The sequence below is a fragment of the Coniophora puteana genome (assembly GCF_000271625.1).
Source record: "Coniophora puteana RWD-64-598 SS2 unplaced genomic scaffold CONPUscaffold_19, whole genome shotgun sequence".
Taxonomy (NCBI): Eukaryota; Fungi; Basidiomycota; class Agaricomycetes; order Boletales; family Coniophoraceae; genus Coniophora; species Coniophora puteana.
In genome coordinates this window covers 260,587-282,456 of record NW_006913071.1, presented here as the reverse complement: position 1 = coordinate 282,456, position 21,870 = coordinate 260,587, and the positions used below count along the sequence as shown (strand labels likewise).

Genomic DNA, 21,870 nt, shown 5'->3' with positions numbered 1-21,870 from the left:
CAATAAATTAAGGACTATCTATGTAGGTCCGTTGTTATGCTAGGAGACAATAACATTAACAATGTAGCGTAACGGTAAGTTACTGGGTATGCGTTTAAGGCGTTATCATTCACGGAAAGGTCGTGGTGAGGCGTTCGCGGACATCTCCACGTGGTTGTCAATATACACATTGTCGCAGAACAACTAGGTTTACTCACTTTTAACGGGATAGGCGCTTTCGGCAGTCTTCACCGCCGATGCGAAGACGATAACCGTCTGTTCCAATTGACGCTTAAAGAATACATCTTCCGTCCGGAACATCTCGTTAACGAGGACGCGCCCGGTATGGCTCCAGAGATTCTACAGACACTTCATTGAGGCGTTCACAACTAATAGGCGGATATCGACGCTCACCTCAAGACAGGGGTTTAAAGGCTGCAACAAGACCATGTCGATACCGTTGATAATGTTAGCAACTGCCAGAACTGAGGCGGCCGCTTCGGCGTAAGAGGCGGGGTCATGAGTCAGCAGGTGGAGCTGTATGTTGGCGATGTGCAACAGGGATGCGATGGTGATGTATTCTCGCAACGTCAGTAAGCTGAGCTTCATGGACTCAGCGACGGCAAGGTAAGACTTGATGATCGTCTTTAAATATCGAACGGAGACTGGATAGAATGTATCAATTAACGACTTAGGTGGGAATAGTTGTCGTCTTACCTGGTTGGGAGTCGAGGTTTCCCAAGTGGTTGTAGGCTCGCGCGATTGTTGCGACTTGGCACATGACGACGGATGATTGAGTGATAAACCCAAGGTTCCCGAGGATATCGACTTGCGGCGTATCGGAGATGAGCCAACTCGTGTCCTGAATATCGATGAGCGCCGAATAATTAGTGAACAAATATATATTGAAAGTTGGTTTCCTTACTCCTGAAGGCAAAAGCGACGGTATGCTCAACATGTACGACAGGGAGCTATCAAGCAGACAAGCGTTCAAAAAAGCTCTGGTGCAGATCTGCTGGTCCAAGTGCGTTGACAGCTCCCGATATGTTTCTACGGGACACGATAACACAGGGGTAGACGTATACGGTGACATTGAGCGTCCTCGATGTAGGTTCAAGTCGACGACTAAGGAAATGGCAGCGTTGGAGTGGTATCGCGCCTCGAACCATCGTGCGTTGCGTATAAAGTAGTAGGCGAGACAGAGCTCCGCCTGGAGAATGTAGAGCAGGCTGTCAGGAGTGATCCGATGGGCGAGATTAGAAAGCTGCTGCTTAGCGCGTCGGAGCAAAGCGGGCTCTTGGGTGAGCGGCTCGTCAGGGTAGGTCATATGCACAGCCCATAGCACGACAATGGTGGAAAGCATAGCCTTTGATGGATGAGTTGGGTCGTACGTCGATACGTCGAGCTCTTGGCAGATGTCGACGAAAAACCCAAATTCGCTGGCGCAGGGAGCCACAATCTCAACACTAGTTTGCCACTTTCACGTTAGTATATGATGCTAATGGTCATGAAATCCGAAAACGCACGATTGCCGAATACTTTCGGAAGGGAGTAAACCGTGCTCCAATTCGATTTTCGGCGCTGGAGAGCTCCTGGTCTGGAGGTAGGCCATGCCCAGCGTAATATCGCTCCAGTCGAGCTCGGGTACCTTCGGTGCGGAGTTTGGGGAGCTACCGTTGAAGCCGATTGAAGGTGATGGGTTGCGAGAGCCGTCGACGTAGCCAATTGACGGAGAAAGGTCGCGCGATACGCTGACGAAGCCAACAGACGGAGACGGGTTTCTCGAGGCAGCGTAAGGATCCGCTAGCGGAATGGTTCCCTCGGCGGCCTCCGGGTCGTCTCGGCTCTCGAGTTCGCGTATCCGAGCACGAAGGCTCACAATCTCTTGTTCGAGCGCCTGCGTATGGGTTAGTCGGGGCGGATCAGTGTACTCGCATTCATCGGCCAGGCCAAGTCGCGAGCACTGGTCGCAAATGGGTCGGATACCGTTGCATCGCTGTCAAAGGGAAAGTGGTGAGTCGAACAGAAAATCTAGGAGCTTATAGCGGATGAATTGTATTTACCACTTTTCGTCTCCTGAAAGAAGCACCATTTCACGTATTCAGATCTACTTCGTGAAGAATTTTCCCATGCAACACCGAACGCACCGACAGGGTAGACACGCGGTTCCTCGTCGCAAAGTCGAAGTCGACATGCTGTTCTAGAAGGATGGATGGTATTGAACTACGCGGATCCGGATCTTGCTCAAAAAACCCTGGCACAAATCAGGCACCTACTTATAGTTCTGGCATTGGAAGGTAACACCAACCACCGGAGCAGGATCACGTCAAATGATCGGGCTGTGTGCTCTGAAATGACCCTGTGACACAGCGTTCTCCACATCTAGTCACATTTCTGATGATTCACGTTAGTGAACTTGGTGGAAAACATGCAGACTTCATGTCTCGAGCCGTCATATAAGCTTAACAGCCACGTTGGTTATCACCAACTCAATGATATCGGGGTCATTTGGCGAGATCGTGAGGCTTTCGGGTATTACAGACCGGCTGCAGGTCACGAGCGGAAACCGGAGGTCAAGCAGTGCAGTACGCCGTACAGCAACGAAAAGGGGTTTAGAGATCCTTTGTCGCGTCACGAACGCGCTCTGGCAGATTGTCTGTGTGAAACATATAGTCATAACGCCACGTTGCGCCTGACGATGAAGCATAGAATGCAATAGCCTTGAGCAACCACCCCGCAGTGGCTGGTTCATGAGTCGCTGGAACCATGCGCACCATCAGGGGAACATAGCAAACGGCTTCCGGATGCAGATTACAGGCAATGGTCCACAGCGGTCTTTGGAGCGTCGGATCCTAGGACGCCAATCATCAGATGATGGAGGAGAGGTAACCTGTGCCTTGGGATGGGCATGTGCATCGTCAGGAGTCTAACAGGCAGACTCGAACAGAAATCAAGACGCGTCGTCAGTGGAGATATGTACAGGAACTCAACTGGAGAAGTGCCGGCGGATCACTCCATGCGATCGGCGAGTTGATGTTCCTGAATCCACTTGGCCCAACAGGGCCCAACCGTGTTGAAGCTGTCCGCTGCATGCCTGCAACAAGCACGTAACGTGTTCGTGACTGTCGCGTGAAGTCGCGAAGAAATGACAGCGAAAATAAACGAGAACCCATCATACGCCTACAATCCGGAACATGCGATCAGATTTGACTTCACATAGAAGTACTAGGCATGACAAGGCACTCTGTGGCTGCGCAAAATTGTAGAGATGACTTGGGGATGATGCTCGCTTGACGAGACCTTCCTCTGCCGCGGTAGATCTAAAGGAGAGAAGTTAGCAACGCTTGAATTCCGAATTCATAGTGATCTTGGAATGAATCGGTGGGTGTGATACCAGATGATAACCTTTCTCCGGCCAACCAAGACAGCGCTCGGGAAAACCTTTTGTGTTTCACCACTGGGAGTTCGGTGGTCCAAAAAGCTATGGTATTTCATGATGCGTGTATCGGAAAGGAAAAAGAAAACTTGCGCACAGTTGAGGATGGAGATAAGACAAAAAGGCCGTCTGCAGGCCTGGATGACAATGCGGATGATTCGCGGCAAGCCTTTGTCGCTGTCTTCCCGGAGAATGGCCGTAACTTCTGGGAAATTACGTCAAAATTTCTTACACAAATAGGTGAAGGAGTGGCGTACGATGCTCTACGATGCTCCTGATGAACTGTCGCATGTATGCCAGCGTGTGCCTGGGCGCCAGTTTGCCACAGCGCTCTGATTCGGAATCGGCGGAAGTCCGTCAGTGCCAATATGGAGTATCAATGCGCCCGCTTTAGTCGAATGCACTGAAACTTCATGTATGAGTTTGGCGAAATCTTAGGTAAAGATAAGGTAGCCACAGCTCGCTATGCAGAGCGTTGCGATTACCACTGCACCAGGAAATGCTCTCAATTCTGTCGGTCGCGTTGGTGCGTCGTGGGAGGGCGTCGTCTACATTCGAGGAGCAAGTTGACCAGTGCAAGGCCCAACAAGGTATGACCAGTGCTTGCCAACATTTCAAAACACTACGTTCATACACTACCAGGAAAAAACAGTTTAGCCTTGCAAGGAGGTATGATCCTTACAGCACATATTCGAGGTTCGGCGGATGCCTCGCGGGTGAAGTCGTCGAATAAACATGAAGTAAACAATCGCCAGGTCAGTGATCGTCGATTTTGCTCACCAACACATTTCTCTTGAAGGCTCGGAGCATGAACACTGCATCTGTTGACATCTAGGTACGAGGTGCGGCTACTATGACAGCGAAGTGCGGGGAAGTGATGTGACCAGCTCGAGGTCCCATAATGATTAGTGAAAGCTGGCGAAGTGTATTTGCCCAAGAACGTCTGCACCCGCTCAAATGGCTGTGGTCTGCTGTGATCTGCCGGCAAGCAGCCGCGGGGCCAGTTGATGCGACTGTTCAGCCAGCCATGCTCTAGTGCGGCTTCATCGCAGCCCGGAGTATTATACGACTGGCAAAAACCAAGCGAGAAACGGAGTGCGACAGGTATCAAATGTCCGGGAACCGGACTGAAACGTAGGCGGTGGATATCTCCTCGAAATCCTAGCATAGCGTTGTCCGATTTTGATGCGACCAGGAGTTAAGTTCGCTACTCTCCTACGTGTTTGGACCAGGAATAGGAGAGCTATCTCAAGCGTGATAGGAAAACGCCGAACTCAAACACATGAGATGGTGGTGGTATCGAACAAAATTCTCGGAAAATGTATGCGCCAGAAGCGCAGTGTGGTTTTGGTGAATTAGCCCCTATGATCTCCGGGCAGGACCGGCAGCACGCGTCCTGATCCACTCTCCGAAGTCGTTCGCTCAGTGTCACCGCTCATTCACTTGAGGACCATGCAGCACACACAACAACTCTATGCGAAGTAACGCTCAATCACTTACAGGAAAACAGGACTACATTCAGGTACTAGTGACACGGAAACAGCCAAGTACTTCTTAGCTGCCAGAGCACTTGACCCGCCGAGACTAGAGCACCGAATGGTTTTCTGCGACAAAGACTCTCACACCATTGGCGCTGAACTAACTCTGCACATGGTTGGGGAAGGGAGAGGATGAAGCAAAACAGACGCGATTATCAGGCTCATCTCGCATTGAAACAACGTCGACAGATCCAGGCATCATCTACACCTCCCCACTTCTCTGCCGCGATCTAACTCAGGTATCCTCATCGCCGAGCCCGCCTTCAGGCAGCGACATTGATGGGCGAGCAGCCCAAGCTGATGAGGCCATTCTGCGAACCCCAGGTACGTAAGCTACCGCCAATCGAACTGTCTGTCGTACTGTGACGGAGCACTCACGTAGTTGTTGTTGTCGCAGCACAAAGGCTCCTGGGTGCATGTCGCGCCCTGACCGGTACCGATTACGGTGATGGGGTTGCACTGCACGCCGATCTGGCCCGAGATTCCGTTCAGGAGGTCGCCGAGGCCGAGCTGGCCGAGAGGGCCCTGGGCGTCGTGAGCCTGTTTGCGAACACGAGCACGTTGTCAGTTCGCGAGTGTTTTGGAGGGGCTGTAGGGGTAAGGACGTACAGAGAGGGCGTTGTCGCAGCAGGACAGCGTGCCGGTGGCGCACTGGCCATTCCCGTCGCGTAGGGTGAGGTTGCTGGGCATCGCGGCAGCGACGGTAGCACAGACGACGGCGAAGAGGGCGGAGGTGGTGTGCATGGTGATATACGAATGAGTGGTAAGGCTGAGGAAGCGGGATGAAGACTTGGATTTGTTGGAGGCGATTTTATACGTTGTGAGTGCGCCACTTTCTACTTCTTAATGTCTTGAGAAGTCTTCTTTGCCTAAGTTCTGTCTCACTTCAAGACTTCGACATGGTCCGGTATCGCTTCTCGTATTTCGCTTTTGCAATAAAGCCAAGTTCGTGCTCTTGCGCAGGACACAACGATCGTGAAAGTCTGGTTGGATTACTCGCAGCTTGGAACACGGTGATTCTTGTCGGTATTCCTTCTCTTACTCTACAGGTGATTGCTTCAAGGATGAACTCACATACGCACGCCAGATCCGAGTTTACTGACATTCATGAAACGCTCTAGTCATCGAAGCACCCTATTCTGTACCTTCACCTGCTCGCTTACCTCGGTTTCTGTCTCACTTTAGTACCGCTGCGGAATTTTCAGGACGTGCGCGCTCCAATTTTCACGACAAGTTCAGCCATAAATCTGACAACACGACGCCGGTTCTGAGCAGAAACCGTGTGTTCGACTCCGTTCGCTGCTTTTGTCTGCATGTTTCTCTCCATTGGCTTCGTAACGCCCGCTTCGCGTCAGAGAAGGCCAGATGTCTTATAAATTTCAAGCCGAAGCCGGTTACCGGGAGAAGTCAATATTCACAACGTCATCAGCAATTCAAAGCGAGCTGACGAACCATCGCCTCGCCCGGAAATTGGATATGAAATTTTCACAAAGTGAATACACTAGAATTCTCTGTCGCAGACCTCTCCGTACCTCCACCACCAAACCTCCGATCCGAACGAACAAGGTAGAACCATGTAGAACGAGACAGAACCCGAAACTCCGATTCCGATTCCGAGTCCGATTCCGAGCCACCCGACGGTCGACGTCATAGGTAATCATCGGTCTCCGCTGCGAGTCATCGGGGGCGTTTCTGCTCCGAGTCGACGACATTTGACCCTATCTTACATGTTTACGCCCGTCGATCCCAGTCACTGTTACGAGATCCTCCTCGACGCGGCTCGAGATCTGGACACCTGGAGCCGGCGGTAGGCGGGGGAAGGCTTACTAACGCCTTGGTCGCGTTGTATAATGCGTTGGTAATAGGACGGTGGGCAACTACGGGAACAGGGTAGTAGAATTAAAGAATAGCACACTGCAGTAGCACTGCGTGCTACTATCCGCACGCTTGACTAAGTCTGAGAAGTGCATTGGCGTATTGGATTTTAAAGCCTGCACGCTCTGTATAATCAACGATCAAGGCTTACTCAAACGAAGAAAGCAGATATAATGCCCATGGCCTTTTCATAAACTGGTAAGTACAAGAGACGCTAACTAATTAAAGTAGCGTGAGATAGCGAGCTATGGAGACATGATTGCAGTGCGAGAGATAGAGCGAAAGCGATTATAATGTATAAGCGGACAGACATAAGACAAGAAACGGTCGAGATGAAGAAGAAAAGAGATGCGAGAAGTTGCCACTAACGACAGAAGAAGACATACTCCTAATGAACGAAAGCGCCACTCCGACGGGTGGGTATCAATATAAAACAAGGGGGGAATCGTGAAAGGGTGAAGACGATCAACGTCTATAGCGTAACGGAGAACTTGAGCTTGCCGTCCTCAACCTCGCACTTGACGTGCTCCATATTGTCGACGATATAGTGCGCGCCGGCGTTCTCAATCCTGCTCCGCTCGTGGCTCGTGCAGACAGCGATGACGGTCGCACCGGAGGCCACACCAGCCTTAATACCCGAGGGTGAGTCCTCGAAGACGACGCAGCGCTTGGCGTCGTAGCCGAGCTCCTTAGCGGCGAGCAGGAAGGGGTCGGGGAACGGCTTGCCGTTCTTGAGGCGCTTGTCGTCGGCAGTGATAGTCACGGGCGGGGGTGTAATGCCAACGCGTGTCATGCAACCGTATGCTAGAGGCAAGGAATGAATATTGCTGCGGATGTGGAGAAAGAAAGAAGAGACGAACCATATGTCTTAGCCCCAGAGGTGGCAACGGCGTAGCGGCCCTTGGGGATGGAATCCATCATCTTCTTGACGCCAGGCAAAATCTGGACAGCGCGGTCGACAGCGCAGGCCTCGACTTGCCATGCCTTGAGAGTCCTCTGCTTCTCCTTGAGAAGCTCCTCCTCAGAGCGAAGGTCCTGCTCCTCTTCCTCTTCGATCGAGTCGTCGGCAATGGTGACACGCTCCTCGCGCTGGGGCATAGCGGACATCGAGAGCATATTGTTCAGGCGGGTTCCGAAGGACGGGCGACGGCCACCGGCGAAGGAGTTGGCGCGAGAAGAGGGAGCAGACGAAGAGGGGGTCAGGGAGAGGTCGGGGGTCTGGGAGCCAGAGATGGGCGTGTAGGTCATGGGTGTGTCGATGGGAGTGTTAACGAGGGAGCCAGGACCGTGGCTGTTGTACGCATCGGCGAAGAACAGGATGCTCTCTTCGAAATCCTGCACGGCGGCGTCCATCTCGTGAGACTTGATATGGGGCTTAAACTGGGCGAGATTGTCGACGGCGCGCTTGCCGTGGGTGGCGGCGATCACGTATTCGCGGTCCTGGCCAATGTCGTCGGCGACCTTGCCCCAGGCGGCCTCGACTGCAGAGATAGAGTCGGTAAGAGTGCCATCCTGTCAACACACTTGGGGAGTTAGACTTGGCGGACGAGAGTATGAAAAAACACACCATGTCAAAGAGGACGGCATCGGCGGTGAAGGTCTTGGTGTTGGAAGACATGGTTAAGGGGTGTAGGGAAAAGTTTGTGCGAGTAGAAGAAAGGGGCAGTGAAGAGGTGCGAGAGGAAATGTTCTCGAGTGTTGCTCCGGTGTAGCTGGAGGATGCTGAAGAATGTGGCACGAAACGGCCATCCTTATATACTGTTGTGGCCTCTCGATGCTTACGTCAACGAGCGAGTTGAGATACGAGGCAGAAAATTTGAGGCAGTGGAGCATCGCGAGGATGCGCAGGGACGAAAGCGGAACGGGCGCGATGAAACCGAATGAGTGACACCGGAGGAAGCGGTGACGACGGCGGACAATCCGCTCCAACGGTATCAGCCCGCCCGCTTGCCTCTTTTGGACCACCACCCACAAGTCTCGACAGATCGCCCTCCTGGAGGCCAAGATAGGAAGGTGCGATGGGCACCCTCTACAAATTCACTATTAAAATCGCAATCAGTGCTCCACTCCATCTCCTGCCGCATCCTCGGCCCATGCGCAGGCATCTGGCAATTCTTCTTCCGTCCGACCATGGCGCATGCAAATGTCCGAGCAATCTACAAGCCGAGCACGCTGTGAGCCTTTGAACGCCGGCACCGACCCAAAGCGCTCTATCCCGCTCTCACCCTCTAATCGGGGGTGCAAGACGCTTGCGTCGTCTTCCAGCAAAAACTAAGCCGTTCTTCCAAATCGGTCAATTTCTTATTACCGTCCTTGGCAGCTGCTGGCAGGATGCGGTGCATCTTCGTGAAAGCCAATCTCGATTCGCTCGCGAGGGATCTCCGTCCTGCCCTCAATCACACACAACGTCACGACACTGGTTGACACTGGTGGAGCTGACACCCGTGCCTTGCAAAGCTCTTGTTTCTGGTTGGCTCTTTTCTTATCTCGCCTCCCCGTTATCTTGCGCTCCTCCCCTCCCGCTCCTCCTGACAATGTTCTCCTCCTCAGTATGCCAGCTTAGACCCATTTAGAGCCCCACTCGCTTTTTTTGTTGAACGTTACTCTTTGTTCGCCCGGGTATGAACCGCGTACACCTATAGTGCCAGCATCCATGTACCTGAGCAGCGTTTCACCCATTCGTACCCTCGAAACTATCTTTCTGCCCTAATCATCACGCGCTCCACAAAAGCACGCTCTTTCGTCGTATGGAACAGACGATGCTTGAGCTGGGCATGCCTTCCCGATCAATTGACGTCCTCAAAAGTATCTCGTATACAGCCCATGAACCTATTTCAAACCATCTGATGACGGCATGCGGCTCGGAATTGCAACCCCGTCCCGAGGCAGCGGTTGCTAGCCGAAGCCTGCTAATAATTTGCCATGGCATTCATTGTTTATGGCAACTCGTCCCAATTCGTCACCTTCCCATTCGAGCGATCCCGCCCACGCGCGCGGCGGCGCGCCTTTTCATTTGGCAGGTGATTCCAATCACCCCCTCGAAAAAGTCGCGCACGCACGCACGTCGCACGACTCCCACCATCGCGCTCCACAGACGGCATCTTCTTCATCTCTTTATCTCTATGGTCTGATGTTCGCAACCTTGTCTATCGTGACTGTTCGAATTCGTCCGCACCCTTTTGGGTCTGTCTGTCTCCTCGCCACCCCGTTTCAACCCATTCGGAAAGCCGCACATGGATATGGCAACCCACAGCACCTCCCAACAACCGTCTCGAAACGCTCTCAGCGTCAGACCATTCCATACGCGTCGGCTCTGGGGGTGCGTGATCAGTACGAGCGTCTTTCGTTATCTCTCGTTATGGGCAGAAACGTCCTTCCGGTTGCCCGACCGTTTTGCAAGTGCGGTAAGTGCGGGTAAGGCGTGCTCTTCGCTATCGTATGTCGGTGGAAACGTGCTTCCAACCCTCCACCTTCGCGAAGGGTGAGGGCCCCACAGCTCTTCCGTAAAGGACACCCGCGCATGTTCACCCCCGGTGGGCCCATGGCCATATGAAGGATGTGGCGAAGCTGGAAGGGGCTGAGGAGGCAACAATGGGTGGAGCGTGTGCGAGCGCGTGCTGTTGGCGCGTCGATGTGCGTGCGATAAGCCTTTCATCCGCTGGGGTTCATTCACAGATATGAAGGCATGTTCTTTCGAATTCTTCGCGAATACTCGGGCAGCACATCTCCGTTGGCACACCCTGTTGCTGCACACCCGTTGTTCGCTTTCGCTTGCTCGCTCGTTCGTTTATTCATTCATTCATTCGTATGCCTATCTATCAGTTTCGAATTCCACAGCGCCGGCTTCGGAGACGTAATGAGACACGAGTCATGCTATCTATCATATCATGACATACGGTAATGAAAGATTCGCCTCTATTGAACGCCAGTGACATCTCCGTCAGCGCGGAAAACGGGGCGGCCCCATCGTGGCATCGATTCTCCCGAGCTTCAGGCACAACGAGCGTCATCGCCCAAACATGCACAGCCCCCGCGCATGCCGCGGACCGCGACCTTGAAGTTAAGCTACGGAAGTTAGCGAGGCCAACTATGTCGACGCACGGCCGGTGCTCGTGAATCCTGCAATACCTATCTGGCGAGGACAGTTATGTCTGTGGAGACTCCAGAGAGCCTGTCGGGTTGCTTGAACGTTCCAGCTGTGGTACTGTAATTGGGGGCAGCTCGGGCCAATCTCGGGCCCCGGCTTTATGCGCTACGTCGATACACCATTGACACGGCGTACCATGCCCGCGGTAAGCTATCTCATGCACATCGCGCCGCGCTTCCCTATGACATACGCAACTACCATAGAAGTGAAGCGCTGATACACTCGCATTCATTCGGCTGAGCGGCATATGATATCAACAGCACACTGAGCACGGGAAGGAGGTTCAAAGAACCCGAGCTGCGATGACGACAGGTCAAACGTGGCTGGTTGCGGGTGCGCGTCGAACCCGATAGGACGCTGAGCCCGTAGGTAAAACGCAGCAGGGTACACACCCCTCACGCGAGCGCTTATGCGCCTTCTGATTCCGACAGGTGCAGCATCGAGGTGGCCCCACCGCGAGAACAAAAACGCTGTGCGATATAGCTAATGCCATCGCGAGCAGAAATGGCTCTAGCTCCACTTTGGCTTATCGCACAATACAAGCACATCGACGAAAGATGATCAAAAGGCGAAAGCACAGTGGCTGATTAGCTGCCGTGCCACTTGCTCGCCACAGCCCGCCGCCGCCACCCTCATATCGAAAGAGGGTACCGCACTCGTCGGTGTTACACCGACGTGTCGGCGCATCATGATACGCAAGGTTCATTGTTGTGAAAGCCCTGTTTCCCGTCCTCGAGGACAGCGTATCGAAGATAGCGTATTTAGCTCAACGGCGAACAAAAGGAGATGTGATGCGACAGAAATGTGCGCTTCTGATCGGGAAGGCTTTGAACTTCTTTTGGTGGGACGTACGAAAGACAAACATGTTTCGCAACAAGACTGGCCACAACCGACCCTCTTTTACTCGACAACAGAAAACACCGCGTTTGTGCCTGAAACTCGTGTCGTTGTCAGCCCGCAATCACAAAGAATCAGAGTGACATCTTGGGGGGGCCTGTGACAAAAGGCTATGTGCGCCCCGTCGAACAAGGGTGTTTCATTTCCGGTTCACAGGCCGCACCCTTGACACGGCGAATGGGGGGCAGGAGGAGCGAGTGGTTCTGATTAATGGCAAATGATTAAGCGGAATGGAGTGCACAGCGGCTCGAGGCTCCAAAAGCGCAAGTAAGTACATCATGACATTGGGTGCGACATCGGGCGGAACGGTGCTGTCCATACATGCCACGACAGCAGACGACAGCATGGCTTTGTCCGTTATGCCCGCTGGGACGGGTCAGAGGCACGAACACATACAATGAACAAGAAATAACGACGTCACCGCTTGATCAGGGCATGATGGCCCCGATAGCACGGCGCATCACACAAGTCGAGTATGCCTCGTTCTAGTTCGCCCTTCGCGAGCCTTCGCGTTAGCAAGTGTGCTCGCTGATGGCTGTCGGTCGGCTCACCACCAGAAGCATCCACCACACATGCCACCCTGCGTCGAGAGCCAACTTTGCTGGGTACTGCTGAAGGCCAAGCTGTAGAGCTGGAAGCGTTCGATAGCGTTCGAGAGGATTCGAGGCGTATCACGAATGTCGAGATGAAACTCGTGCGTTCGTTCGTCGGGGCTTCAAGGTCTCCGCTCTCTCGTCTATTCCAGAACTATACAATATGCTCGGGTAAACAATGTCGGATCGCGGAGTGCGAGGAGCGTCGCCCGTCCTGCGCCCACTCCATCGGAGTCACCTTCGGAGTGAAATGATATGTTTCAGCCGAGGATAATTGCATTTATGTTTTGAAAAGGAGGAGTTTGCAATACGAGGTCGGCGTCGGGGAGCCAGCGACTCCGAGTCGGAAAGTGTATTTCGGAAAGCAGGAGTGGCGGATGACGAATGCAGTGGTTATGGCGGTCTGGAAGGAGCTAGAGCTCGTAAGAACATAGTTCAGTAGCTTGTTTGGTTGAGCGACAACATGGAGACGAACCCAACACGCTAGCCAATCTTGCCCTCTTGTCCTCAAAGGCGAGCAGGATCATGCGACGGTAGCAAGCAGCGCTCCACTCTACTGAGCCACTTGAGATTGCACGGAAGCTCTAGCAACTCAGAAGAGTATTAGCTGCAACATCGGTAAATGGTGTTTGTCGCCAATGTGAGGAGGATGGATGAGTTGACGGTCGACGAGTCTGAGTAACGCACACGACGGTGGCATCTCGGTTTGCAGAAATTCACATGTCTAGATCTCTCCGGGACGTGGTACCCGATTTCCGGTGGCGCGGCCTCTATCACATGGACCACCACCGTGGCTGCGAACTGAGGAGGTTTGGCCACGCGCACACGCTTTCTTGCCTTTCTCGTTGACTTGTTCGAGTTTCTTAGGCTGTTGGAACGCTTGGGTCTACTGTAACTCTGGTCTACTCCCAGCGCTCCTTCGTTAGGCTACCGCGCATCATCAATATACCATTACCCTCGCGGACTCCTCGGGCACCGCTCGCGGCTCTAAAACGCACCCTCATTCTAGTGGAAAAGCTGGAAATCGCCGATGATGATCGCCGATATAACTCACAGCGCTCAAAACGTTTGAACTCTGAAGCTAATCTTGTTCGCTCTCGCTCTCGCGAACCCGACCTCGGGACCTTCGTTGATGCGACGCAGGAACGCCACGAACACCACACCAGTAGTCACCGGTCACGGTGGCGAATCAGGAGAACGGGCGAATCGCTAGCTTGCCAGACGACTCTTAACGCGGACGGGTCATGTCGCTGGCTTCGTGACCTGCTCTTGAAGGGCGGGTAGGGTCCGCATTTTCTTGCCTGAACTTTCCATGCCCTCCGTTCCATCTCTTGTCTGTCCACTTACTGATATACACGACTGTTCCTGAGCTGTAGATAGGATGCAGGTACACCATATCACGTTGGGCGTCCGAGGACGAAAGGTGTGTGTAACTCATGATCATGGCACGGAACAACCTGGGCCAGGGCAGCAGCGGTCTCCGACAACGCGGGAATGTCGTCTCGGCACCCTCCGTAGTGTGTAGTCCACACCCTACTACGACTACCGCAGATCTATCACGAACTGTCACAGGTATGCTCAGGTACAAATGCACGACGACTTGTTTAGCAACGCAATGACGGGATAATGTCGGTTTGAGCACATGCATGCTTAGGCGAGGTTGGTATAGGTTTCATCCTCAGAGTCACGCTACGACGAGGTAAGCACTTGTAATACGATTGAGACCAACATGTAGTACGCTTGTACTAATGTCAAAGGGGAGAAAGTGGTGCTATAACTCAACGGCATACCTCTACTCAGACTTCTACTCAGACTTCGGTCCCCGACGACTGTGAGCGTCTCCCAAGAAGGTCTCCAAGAAGTCCAGCTCGTCCAGGATTTTCTGCGATACCTGAGCGACAGACCCCTTGACCACGCTGCGCATCGTCATGGTCGACATGATATAGACCTTCTGGTCGGGCAATCCCGCTCTGCGCAGATTCTCCCTGACGTTCTTCTTCGTCTGACTTCGGAACTCATCTCTAGCATAACTCTCGAGCTCCTCCAGAACTCCTCCGCCTTCGACCGAGCTGGCGCCGTCCACCTTCATTTCATCAACCAGATTCCTGATATGCGAGTCTGCCTTTGAGCGAACGATGTAGCACGGGATACCGAACAAGCCCGCGTTCCGCAGGATCGCAATGTCCGCTTCCGTGAAGCGGTGGTCGATCAGCACAATGAGGGCATCGAAGACGTATAAGCCCTGCTTGTGAAAGTACTGATGGCCCGGCACCTGGAGCGTGCCCGCGCCCGGAACGTCGTACCACACGACGCGGTTTCGCGGGTTCGGGTCTGGATAGCGGCGAAGCTGCAGTGTCGCCTCGCTTACTCCTGTCGCAGCGGCGCCCTCCTGACGGTTGTGCAGTCCGCGCAGTGCGTTGATAAGAGAGGACTTGCCGCTCCCTGAGACGCCGGCTACTGCGAAATGGAAGAGGTGGTCGTCATATTCGACGCGGCGCTTAGCCTCTTCGACATCCTGAAGCGAGGGCATGATAACAGGCTGAATGAGAATTTCCTCGTAGGGGTGATGTTGGCCTTCCACAGCCCCGAGCGCACGAGTAGCATCTTCTGCCGTGCGATCCGCTGCCTGCAAGGTTGCTGATCGTTCTCTCGCGCCTTGGGATGTGCGTTCGGGCTCATCCTGTTGACGACGGAGCTTAATGACATCGAGTATACGGTTGAGCGTTGGACTCGAATGTAGAGGCGCGTGGCACATAGTTGCTATAGCGAAGTTGACGGCTACGAGGGCGACATTGATTGCTATAGCAGCTGGGAGAGGCACAAGAGCCTGAGGCGCAGGCTGAGAGGGAGCAGCACCCATGGAGAGCAGGAAAGAGCTCGTGGGCGTAGATGATCGTACAGGTGGTACTGGTGCAGCAGCAAATTTTTCTACAGCCATGCACGGATTGTCTGAAAGGAGCACTGATACTTTTGGAATGCACGGAACCATATCATGGTGACCTTCGTTGAAGCAGAAGCACGAAAGTATTCCTTTCGGAGATGCTTCTGAGATTTAAAAAAAGAAATAGCATAGGAAAGAAGACATGGTCCAAAACGACACGGCAGCTACAGCACTTAGCAAGAAGATTCGAAGCGACTTCTTGGAGACTTTAGCAAGCGGATTGTCGTGGTTCGGGGAGTCGTCGGTTAAGGGGTGCGAACTAACTTCCGCATGTGGATGCTCACTTTTGCTGGCAACAAAGGTCGCCCTCGGCGCACATTCCTCCGAGTCCATTACATGCTCGACGTCTGGTCCGTCCAAGCTATCATGATGTGATCATCATGCAATCTTCCGGAGTCAACAACGTAGTGGCAAACTGTAAACCTCCAGAGAAGGCTTCACTCATATGCCTCTTGCACCCAGCGGCAAGCTCGTACACAAATCCGACCACTTCCTGTAGCGTTACTAGGTGCTAGACCTACTCAAGCGCCGTACGATGTGCAGAGTCATATAGCGACTCGACGCCTTCTGTTACAAGGTCAATATAACTAACATCAACACGTCACGCAGACAAGCACAGCATTCTGTAGTAATGGCAAGTATATAAGACCATTCTCCACCTACCCCACGACATCAACACTCTGCTCCAAAGGTCGCATTGTCGTCCCCTCAGAAGCTCAAGATGAAAGTCCAACTTGCCGTCGCGTCTCTCGTCACTTTCGTTGCTGGGTCAATGGCAACATTGACTGTGAACACTCCGTGAGTGATTGGACGCTCACAGAAGTGTCACTCCCAGCGTTAATGTCGACTTTGATGGCAACGCAAATGCAGGACGAACCTTGTGCAATGCGAACCTGCCTTGATTACCTGGGAGGGTGGAGAAGGTCAGTTCGCTCTATCGCCCCTTCCCGTGCTCCCATCTCGCATGCTAATGGCTTAGCAGCTCCGTACTTCTTGGTTAGATTCTTACCTTTTCTACACACCTGACTCTGACTGACGTTACGCTACACCATGGCGTACACAGAAGTAAATTTTACAGTTCTTACCTTTTTCATTGTCACACTAATTTCGCCGGGAAGCATTGACTCTGTCGACGGCAAGACCCACGAGAACTACGACATCCCGTCGGGATCGGCCTACACATGGGTCGTCGACATTGCCGCAGGTGATTGCTCAAACTCTACCTTGTGAACCACGCTTTTGTTCCAAGAATGCTGAGAATATGATATTGTACGTAGGAACCTCCATCAAACTCGTACTCAAAGATAGTACCGGTGTGGTCTCTCAGTCTGCGGTCGTTGCTGTCCAAGCCGGAGCCGGTGAGTAATGCGCCGGCTTTTGTGACGTGAGATGACGTTTAATATCGCGCCTTAGACAATTCATGCTTGTAGCCAAATAAGACTGTATTCAACTACTGCATGTAAACGCGTACGTAACATAGGCTTATGTGGCACATCGCATACGTATGACCCAGCGGACGGCGCCGGCTCAGCTCTGGCGTCAATAGCGATTTGACGGTGGGGGACATCAGTCCTTCGACTTGAAAATATACCCGGTGAATGGATGCACAGAAGTGCAAAGCGATGCCTTCTAAGATACCTGAGGGCAGCGGAAATGGTTAGATCATGAGCATGAGTATCTCGCTTTTTGTTATCGCGTCGCCCCGAGCTTCAAAGCTTTCACGCAAAGTTTGTCAGCTCTGATAAAGAGGTCGAAGAGATCTACTGTGTATTGTTAGGGAAACTGTGCACTGGCCATTGAAGGTACACACCTGAAGATTTATGACGCGGTAGGTACGACGCGTTTACGCACGATCGCGTGCGTTAGCAGCTGCTTTGGTGAGAGACTCGTCGTACACCTGGGAATCTGGAACCGAGGGCCTTTGCTCTTGTAATCTTGGTATGTGGCGCTTGCAGAGTCGGCTGCGGCACCGTCGTAGCGACGTCCTACGGCGACCTTGCCGCGTTTCCGCACGAGCTTAATGCAAGCATGGTAATGCGAGAAAACACCGGAGAGAGAACTGTAGGAATCTTGAATAGCACATTCTTCCGAGCAGTAGATTGAGTCCTGGGCGGGAACTCGGCCGCAAAAACATGGTTCGCCGAGGTCGTGGATGAGGCTTTCGAGGTTCGTCACGGCTGCGCGTCCAACGCACGCGTTGTAGTGCGAGCGTTTGCCTGAGAGCGTGTTATCGGAGTCCTTGAGAGCGCATTTGTCTGAGCAGTAGATGGAGTCGTCGGCAGGATCTTTGCCGCAGAAGCAGGGGATGCTCTGTGCGTGAATGAAGTCTTCGAGATTTATCATGCTGGAGACGGATGATGGTGTAGCTGAGTATATAGGGATAAAGAATCGATTGCAAGGTGAATATGCCCTTCGATGATGAAGATCTCGAACATGCCATGGCAATTGATATAAGGACTAGGAAAGTCAAAGCGAGCGTAAGGTCAAGGTCCCATACTGGCAGGACTCGGAGGTAGCCAATATGTTGCTTAGGCCGGATAAGGGGGAGAGACAGGCAAGAAGTGCTTGTTGACACCGCCGCTTGTGCATAGCAAGGACACGTGAAGCGAAGTTTGTGAATAAGTCCCTGTTCAAAGCGGGAACTGCTGGCTATTGATTGAGGCGCTTAGACACAGGTCGCATGGACGATCAAAGGGAGTGCCAGAACACGAAAATAAAGTGAAGAAACCTCTATGGTAGCCGAAGGGCACCGTGTGCTACCATTTATAGAACAAGGGACGCTTGGGTGAGAAGAACGCTCTCCTGCGAACTCCTCAAAGACGCACTGGAAAGATGACCATGAGAGGGAGGGCAGAGAAACAGACGCCCATGACGCGGACGGGCATTTCGGGAGCTCATGGCGTGAGAATGACCTTCCAGATCGGAAAGCCTCCCATTTCGCTGAGAATCTTTAACTTGCGCTTATTGAATAGACCAGTCCATGTGTCTTCCACTTCGTGAGCTTTACTTTGAATTCCCGCCGACGGTGATAGCTGCTAACTTCGTCTGGAATCTGGCAGATCCCTAATCTTCTGAGTCCTATGCATCCTCACCATGCGCCAGTAACTTGGTTCCATCCTCATCAACAACAACGTCGAGAATTCAGTTGTCGCTAGTTTATACTTCTACGACAATGCTCACCGGCTGATATTTCTAGCGCCATAGAAGGGGAGCATACCTGCTACCAACTGTGGTCAGCGGCTGACGGATAGTCTCGATAAGTAAGTGGTGTCCAACGCTTCGAGCAATAAGAGAACTCCCGACGTTCTACTGCTTCTACGAAAACGCATTCAGGGAATTCAACTCACGGACGCACAAATCTGTTGATGGCATGCATCCTGTTGAGAGACAATGGTCAATCAGCTCTGTCGCTACGCCGACACAGGTTTGGGGCGCCTGTGATTTTATTTTCTCAATGAACTCAATGACGATTGATGCGAAATTCTGATATTCATGGTTGGATGCTGGAGCAGGGCGGAGGCGTGTCTTCTATATGACATCCCAGGCAGCCTTGTACTATCAGAGCCCTTTCTCTAGAAGATCTGATTGTCAGTGAGCGACGCAAGTACGGATAAATGACGTTGTACTGAATGAAACGACAGGCATGCAAATCTGTGGGCATGGGCCTCAACCACTTTAGACCATATCCAGCGCGAAGGTGACGAAGAATGGCTGAGTGGTGTCACATTGGATACATTGCTGTCGTACTATACATGAAGCACTGATGATGTACAAGACTAACCAGCTCGAAATCAGCTCCTCTAGTCGCGGTCGGGGGTGATGGGCTTCGCGTGCGGTTGCTTCTCCAACCACGCAGCTATCTTCATACCCCAGCCATACTCGTTGCTGTCCGATCCCTGTCGGCATTCACGTTCATCAGCACGACCTTGATTAGATGCATGAAGAGTTTCACTCACGAAGACATCGTACGGGAAGCCCAAGCTGAACGGAACGAGGCTCTCGAGCTCCTGAATATGCTCAGGCGTGAGCGTGATCTTGAGCGCATCGATGTTCGCCTGCAGGTGCTCGATCTTACGCCCTCCAATAATCGGGAATACGTGCGTCGTCTTCTGCATCACGTACGCGATCGCGACGGCCGTGACGTGCGGTGTGCCAACCTCCTTGCCGATGCGCTGAAGGGCGTTCGCGACCTTGCGCTCATCCTCGGAGCGCTCCCAGGTTCCGCCGAACATCTCGCGCCCCTTTTCACCGGTTTGGCGACGCTTTTCTTCTTCTTCGTCGGAGCGCAGGCGGCCGGCAGCGATAACGTTCCATGGGGCGAGAGCCATGCCTAGGGAAGGAGGAAGTCAGTGTGAGGATGGTATGCTGGACGGAGGAGAGGGAAGGCATACGTTCTTGGCGCGCCATAGGAATGATCTCGCGCTCGAAGTCGCGTGACATGACGTTCCATGCACCCTGGTAGATGATGAACTCGGACAAGCCGTGGTCACGGGCATACTGGTTCGCCTTGGAGACAATCCACGCAGGCGTGTCCGATACACCCTTCATACACATGTGTAAGAGCAACGTATATAGGAACGACGTAGAAGCCTTAGACTTACGAGATAGAGAACCTTGCCCTGTTTGACGAGGTTGTTGAGGCCGATCATAACCTCCTCAATCGAGGTGTCGTAGTCCCACCAGTGCACGTAGAGAATGTCGATGTACGACGTGCGCAGCTTGCGGAGACTGTCCTCAACGGACATGGCCATCGACTTGTAGTTGTTACCCGAGAAGAGTACCCGCTGGGTTGTCTTCCCGTCGCGGCTCACGTAGTTGGTCGTGTACTATACAGGTTAGGGACGTATTTACATCAGCCGGAAAACTCTCAAGGCCACTGAAGGCATGGATAAACCGTTACACACCTTGGTCGCGATGACCAGCTCGTTTCTGATCCCGCGCTTCTCCGCCCACTCGCCAGTGAACTCCTCGCTAGATTGGTCTTGATAGTTGTTCGCGGTGTCGATGAAGTTGCCACCGGCGTCGAAGAACGCGTCGAGGAGCTTGAACGAGGACTCCTTATTCATGCTGCCCATGCCGAATTGCTCCCACTTATCACCGATGCTCATCGCGCCAAGCTGGAGCGGTGAGACGTGCACAGCGGCCTTGGGCGAGAGTGCGCGGTATCGCGCGAGACGATTCTCGGGCTTGGGGGCAGGCGCGAATGCGGACATTGTTTTTTAGGCTGAGGTTGCGCTGACTGGGTAAGGTATTGAAGGTGAGGATGGGTACGAAACGAAGAGAACAAAGAGATCGTATTTATACGTCACTTGCCTCCTGAGTACGTATCTAATCGCGTGTACCCATATCATGGCTAGCTTCGTTGTATGTCTTCGCAGGCTTTGGGGCTGAATAAGCTAGAGAATCACCGAGAATCGGTGGTGAGGTGAGCAAAAGGCTAAAGGAGCAACGCGGCTAGGAGGGCATAATGAAACCGAGTCTTATACATTGATAGCCTCAGCCAGGGCCTTACGAGAAACCTAATGGTCAGCTTCAGCTTAAGTTAGTAGATGTCTGGGAGGATGGCGCTGGAGACCATAAGCAGATATGACGTTTACCTTTACATCCTTGATTGTGGTTGGGCGGAGGCGCTTGATGATTTCACAGATGACGTCCTCTCCAGATGGTAATGTTTTGGTTGTGTCATCCGACAAATGTCAAGGCTTTCCCAGTGTCTTGCGTATGTGCCGGCAGGAAAAGCGGCTTCAAGGAAAAGGCTATGATAGCCCGATGAGAACCTGGCTAAAATATAATCCCGGCTGTCGGATAAGAAAAAGCCGCAGGTCTACACTCCGAAGAGCCAATTGAGAACTTTTTGAAGACCCGACTGGATGGCACTCAACGATGACAATGAACCACACCACGACTAAAACAAAACTTTGACATGCTTACGACAACACTCTTGATATGATTTAAAAAACATTTTTACAATCAAGCAAATGAGCTGACATGGTACTGAAGCAAAATGTTTGTGGTACCAAATATGTAAGCAGTAAGCCACGGTATATACGTACCTCCCATGCTGCCAGTGCAAACAAACAATTCAAGTTAGTGCTCTTCACATCAAGGCGAGATGCTTGTTCTCCTAAACACTGCATATAGACAAGATGCACTTTGCCTGATTCTCACCAGCGTTTTATATATCATCTCTACCATGATTTTGCCGTGGCGGTATAGCACAATCTGCGTATCTTCGAAGTACCCTGTGAAGTTCGTGCCTTTCATTCGACAAACATCTCTCCTTCATCACCTTAATGCCGTTCCCAGTGCCTATGGTCTATTATTTGCACTAGCTTATATAAGTATCTAGACGAGTCTAGAGATGGGATAAATTTTACAACCATCTTCAGACCTGCATGCCTCCTAAGCTATCTCCCATCCTCCTCCCACCCCATGATTTTCCATCGCCACAGGAATACACTGGA

General features: G+C 52.5%; 7 protein-coding genes across 7 annotated transcripts; 1 reads left to right on the top strand and 6 right to left on the bottom strand.

Moving 5' to 3' along the window:
- Positions 1 to 7: 7 nt before the first annotated feature.
- On the bottom strand, positions 8 to 2,361 carry CONPUDRAFT_77886 (uncharacterized protein; the record flags this gene model as incomplete). The annotated part of the gene is made up of 8 exons (XM_007777016.1): positions 8 to 18; positions 198 to 339; positions 394 to 644; positions 697 to 841; positions 905 to 1,418; positions 1,506 to 1,975; positions 2,127 to 2,233; positions 2,256 to 2,361. 8 exons carry the CDS (start codon positions 2,359 to 2,361, stop codon positions 8 to 10), a joined length of 1,746 nt encoding a protein of 581 aa, XP_007775206.1.
- A 2,699-nt stretch (positions 2,362 to 5,060) lies between these two features.
- Positions 5,061 to 5,697, bottom strand: CONPUDRAFT_132803 (hydrophobin; the record flags this gene model as incomplete). The annotated part of the gene is made up of 3 exons (XM_007777015.1): positions 5,061 to 5,264; positions 5,332 to 5,493; positions 5,563 to 5,697. The coding sequence occupies 3 exons, from the start codon at positions 5,695 to 5,697 to the stop codon at positions 5,217 to 5,219; spliced, it is 345 nt and encodes a 114-aa protein (XP_007775205.1). The 3' UTR covers positions 5,061 to 5,216.
- Positions 5,698 to 7,160: 1,463 nt separating this feature from the next.
- CONPUDRAFT_132800 (HAD-like protein) lies at positions 7,161 to 8,537 on the bottom strand. Its single transcript, XM_007777014.1, has 3 exons — positions 8,396 to 8,537; positions 7,689 to 8,340; positions 7,161 to 7,632 (listed from the first exon to the last, which is right to left on the bottom strand). The coding sequence occupies exons 1-3, from the start codon at positions 8,444 to 8,446 to the stop codon at positions 7,301 to 7,303; spliced, it is 1,035 nt and encodes a 344-aa protein (XP_007775204.1). The 5' UTR covers positions 8,447 to 8,537; the 3' UTR covers positions 7,161 to 7,300.
- A 5,732-nt stretch (positions 8,538 to 14,269) lies between these two features.
- On the bottom strand, positions 14,270 to 15,403 carry CONPUDRAFT_159881 (P-loop containing nucleoside triphosphate hydrolase protein; the record flags this gene model as incomplete). Its single annotated transcript, XM_007777013.1, has 1 exon — positions 14,270 to 15,403. The coding sequence occupies one exon, from the start codon at positions 15,401 to 15,403 to the stop codon at positions 14,270 to 14,272; it is 1,134 nt and encodes a 377-aa protein (XP_007775203.1).
- Positions 15,404 to 16,127: 724 nt separating this feature from the next.
- CONPUDRAFT_77883 (uncharacterized protein) lies at positions 16,128 to 16,960 on the top strand (the record flags this gene model as incomplete). The annotated part of the gene is made up of 5 exons (XM_007777012.1): positions 16,128 to 16,204; positions 16,277 to 16,329; positions 16,470 to 16,610; positions 16,684 to 16,764; positions 16,887 to 16,960. 5 exons carry the CDS (start codon positions 16,128 to 16,130, stop codon positions 16,958 to 16,960), a joined length of 426 nt encoding a protein of 141 aa, XP_007775202.1.
- Positions 16,961 to 17,224: 264 nt separating this feature from the next.
- On the bottom strand, positions 17,225 to 17,749 carry CONPUDRAFT_159880 (uncharacterized protein; the record flags this gene model as incomplete). Its single annotated transcript, XM_007777011.1, has 1 exon — positions 17,225 to 17,749. The coding sequence occupies one exon, from the start codon at positions 17,747 to 17,749 to the stop codon at positions 17,225 to 17,227; it is 525 nt and encodes a 174-aa protein (XP_007775201.1).
- A 1,457-nt stretch (positions 17,750 to 19,206) lies between these two features.
- CONPUDRAFT_159879 (Aldo keto reductase) lies at positions 19,207 to 20,619 on the bottom strand (the record flags this gene model as incomplete). Its single annotated transcript, XM_007777010.1, has 5 exons — positions 19,207 to 19,302; positions 19,363 to 19,736; positions 19,798 to 19,948; positions 20,008 to 20,232; positions 20,311 to 20,619. The coding sequence occupies 5 exons, from the start codon at positions 20,617 to 20,619 to the stop codon at positions 19,207 to 19,209; spliced, it is 1,155 nt and encodes a 384-aa protein (XP_007775200.1).
- Between the last annotated feature and the right edge of the window lie 1,251 nt (positions 20,620 to 21,870).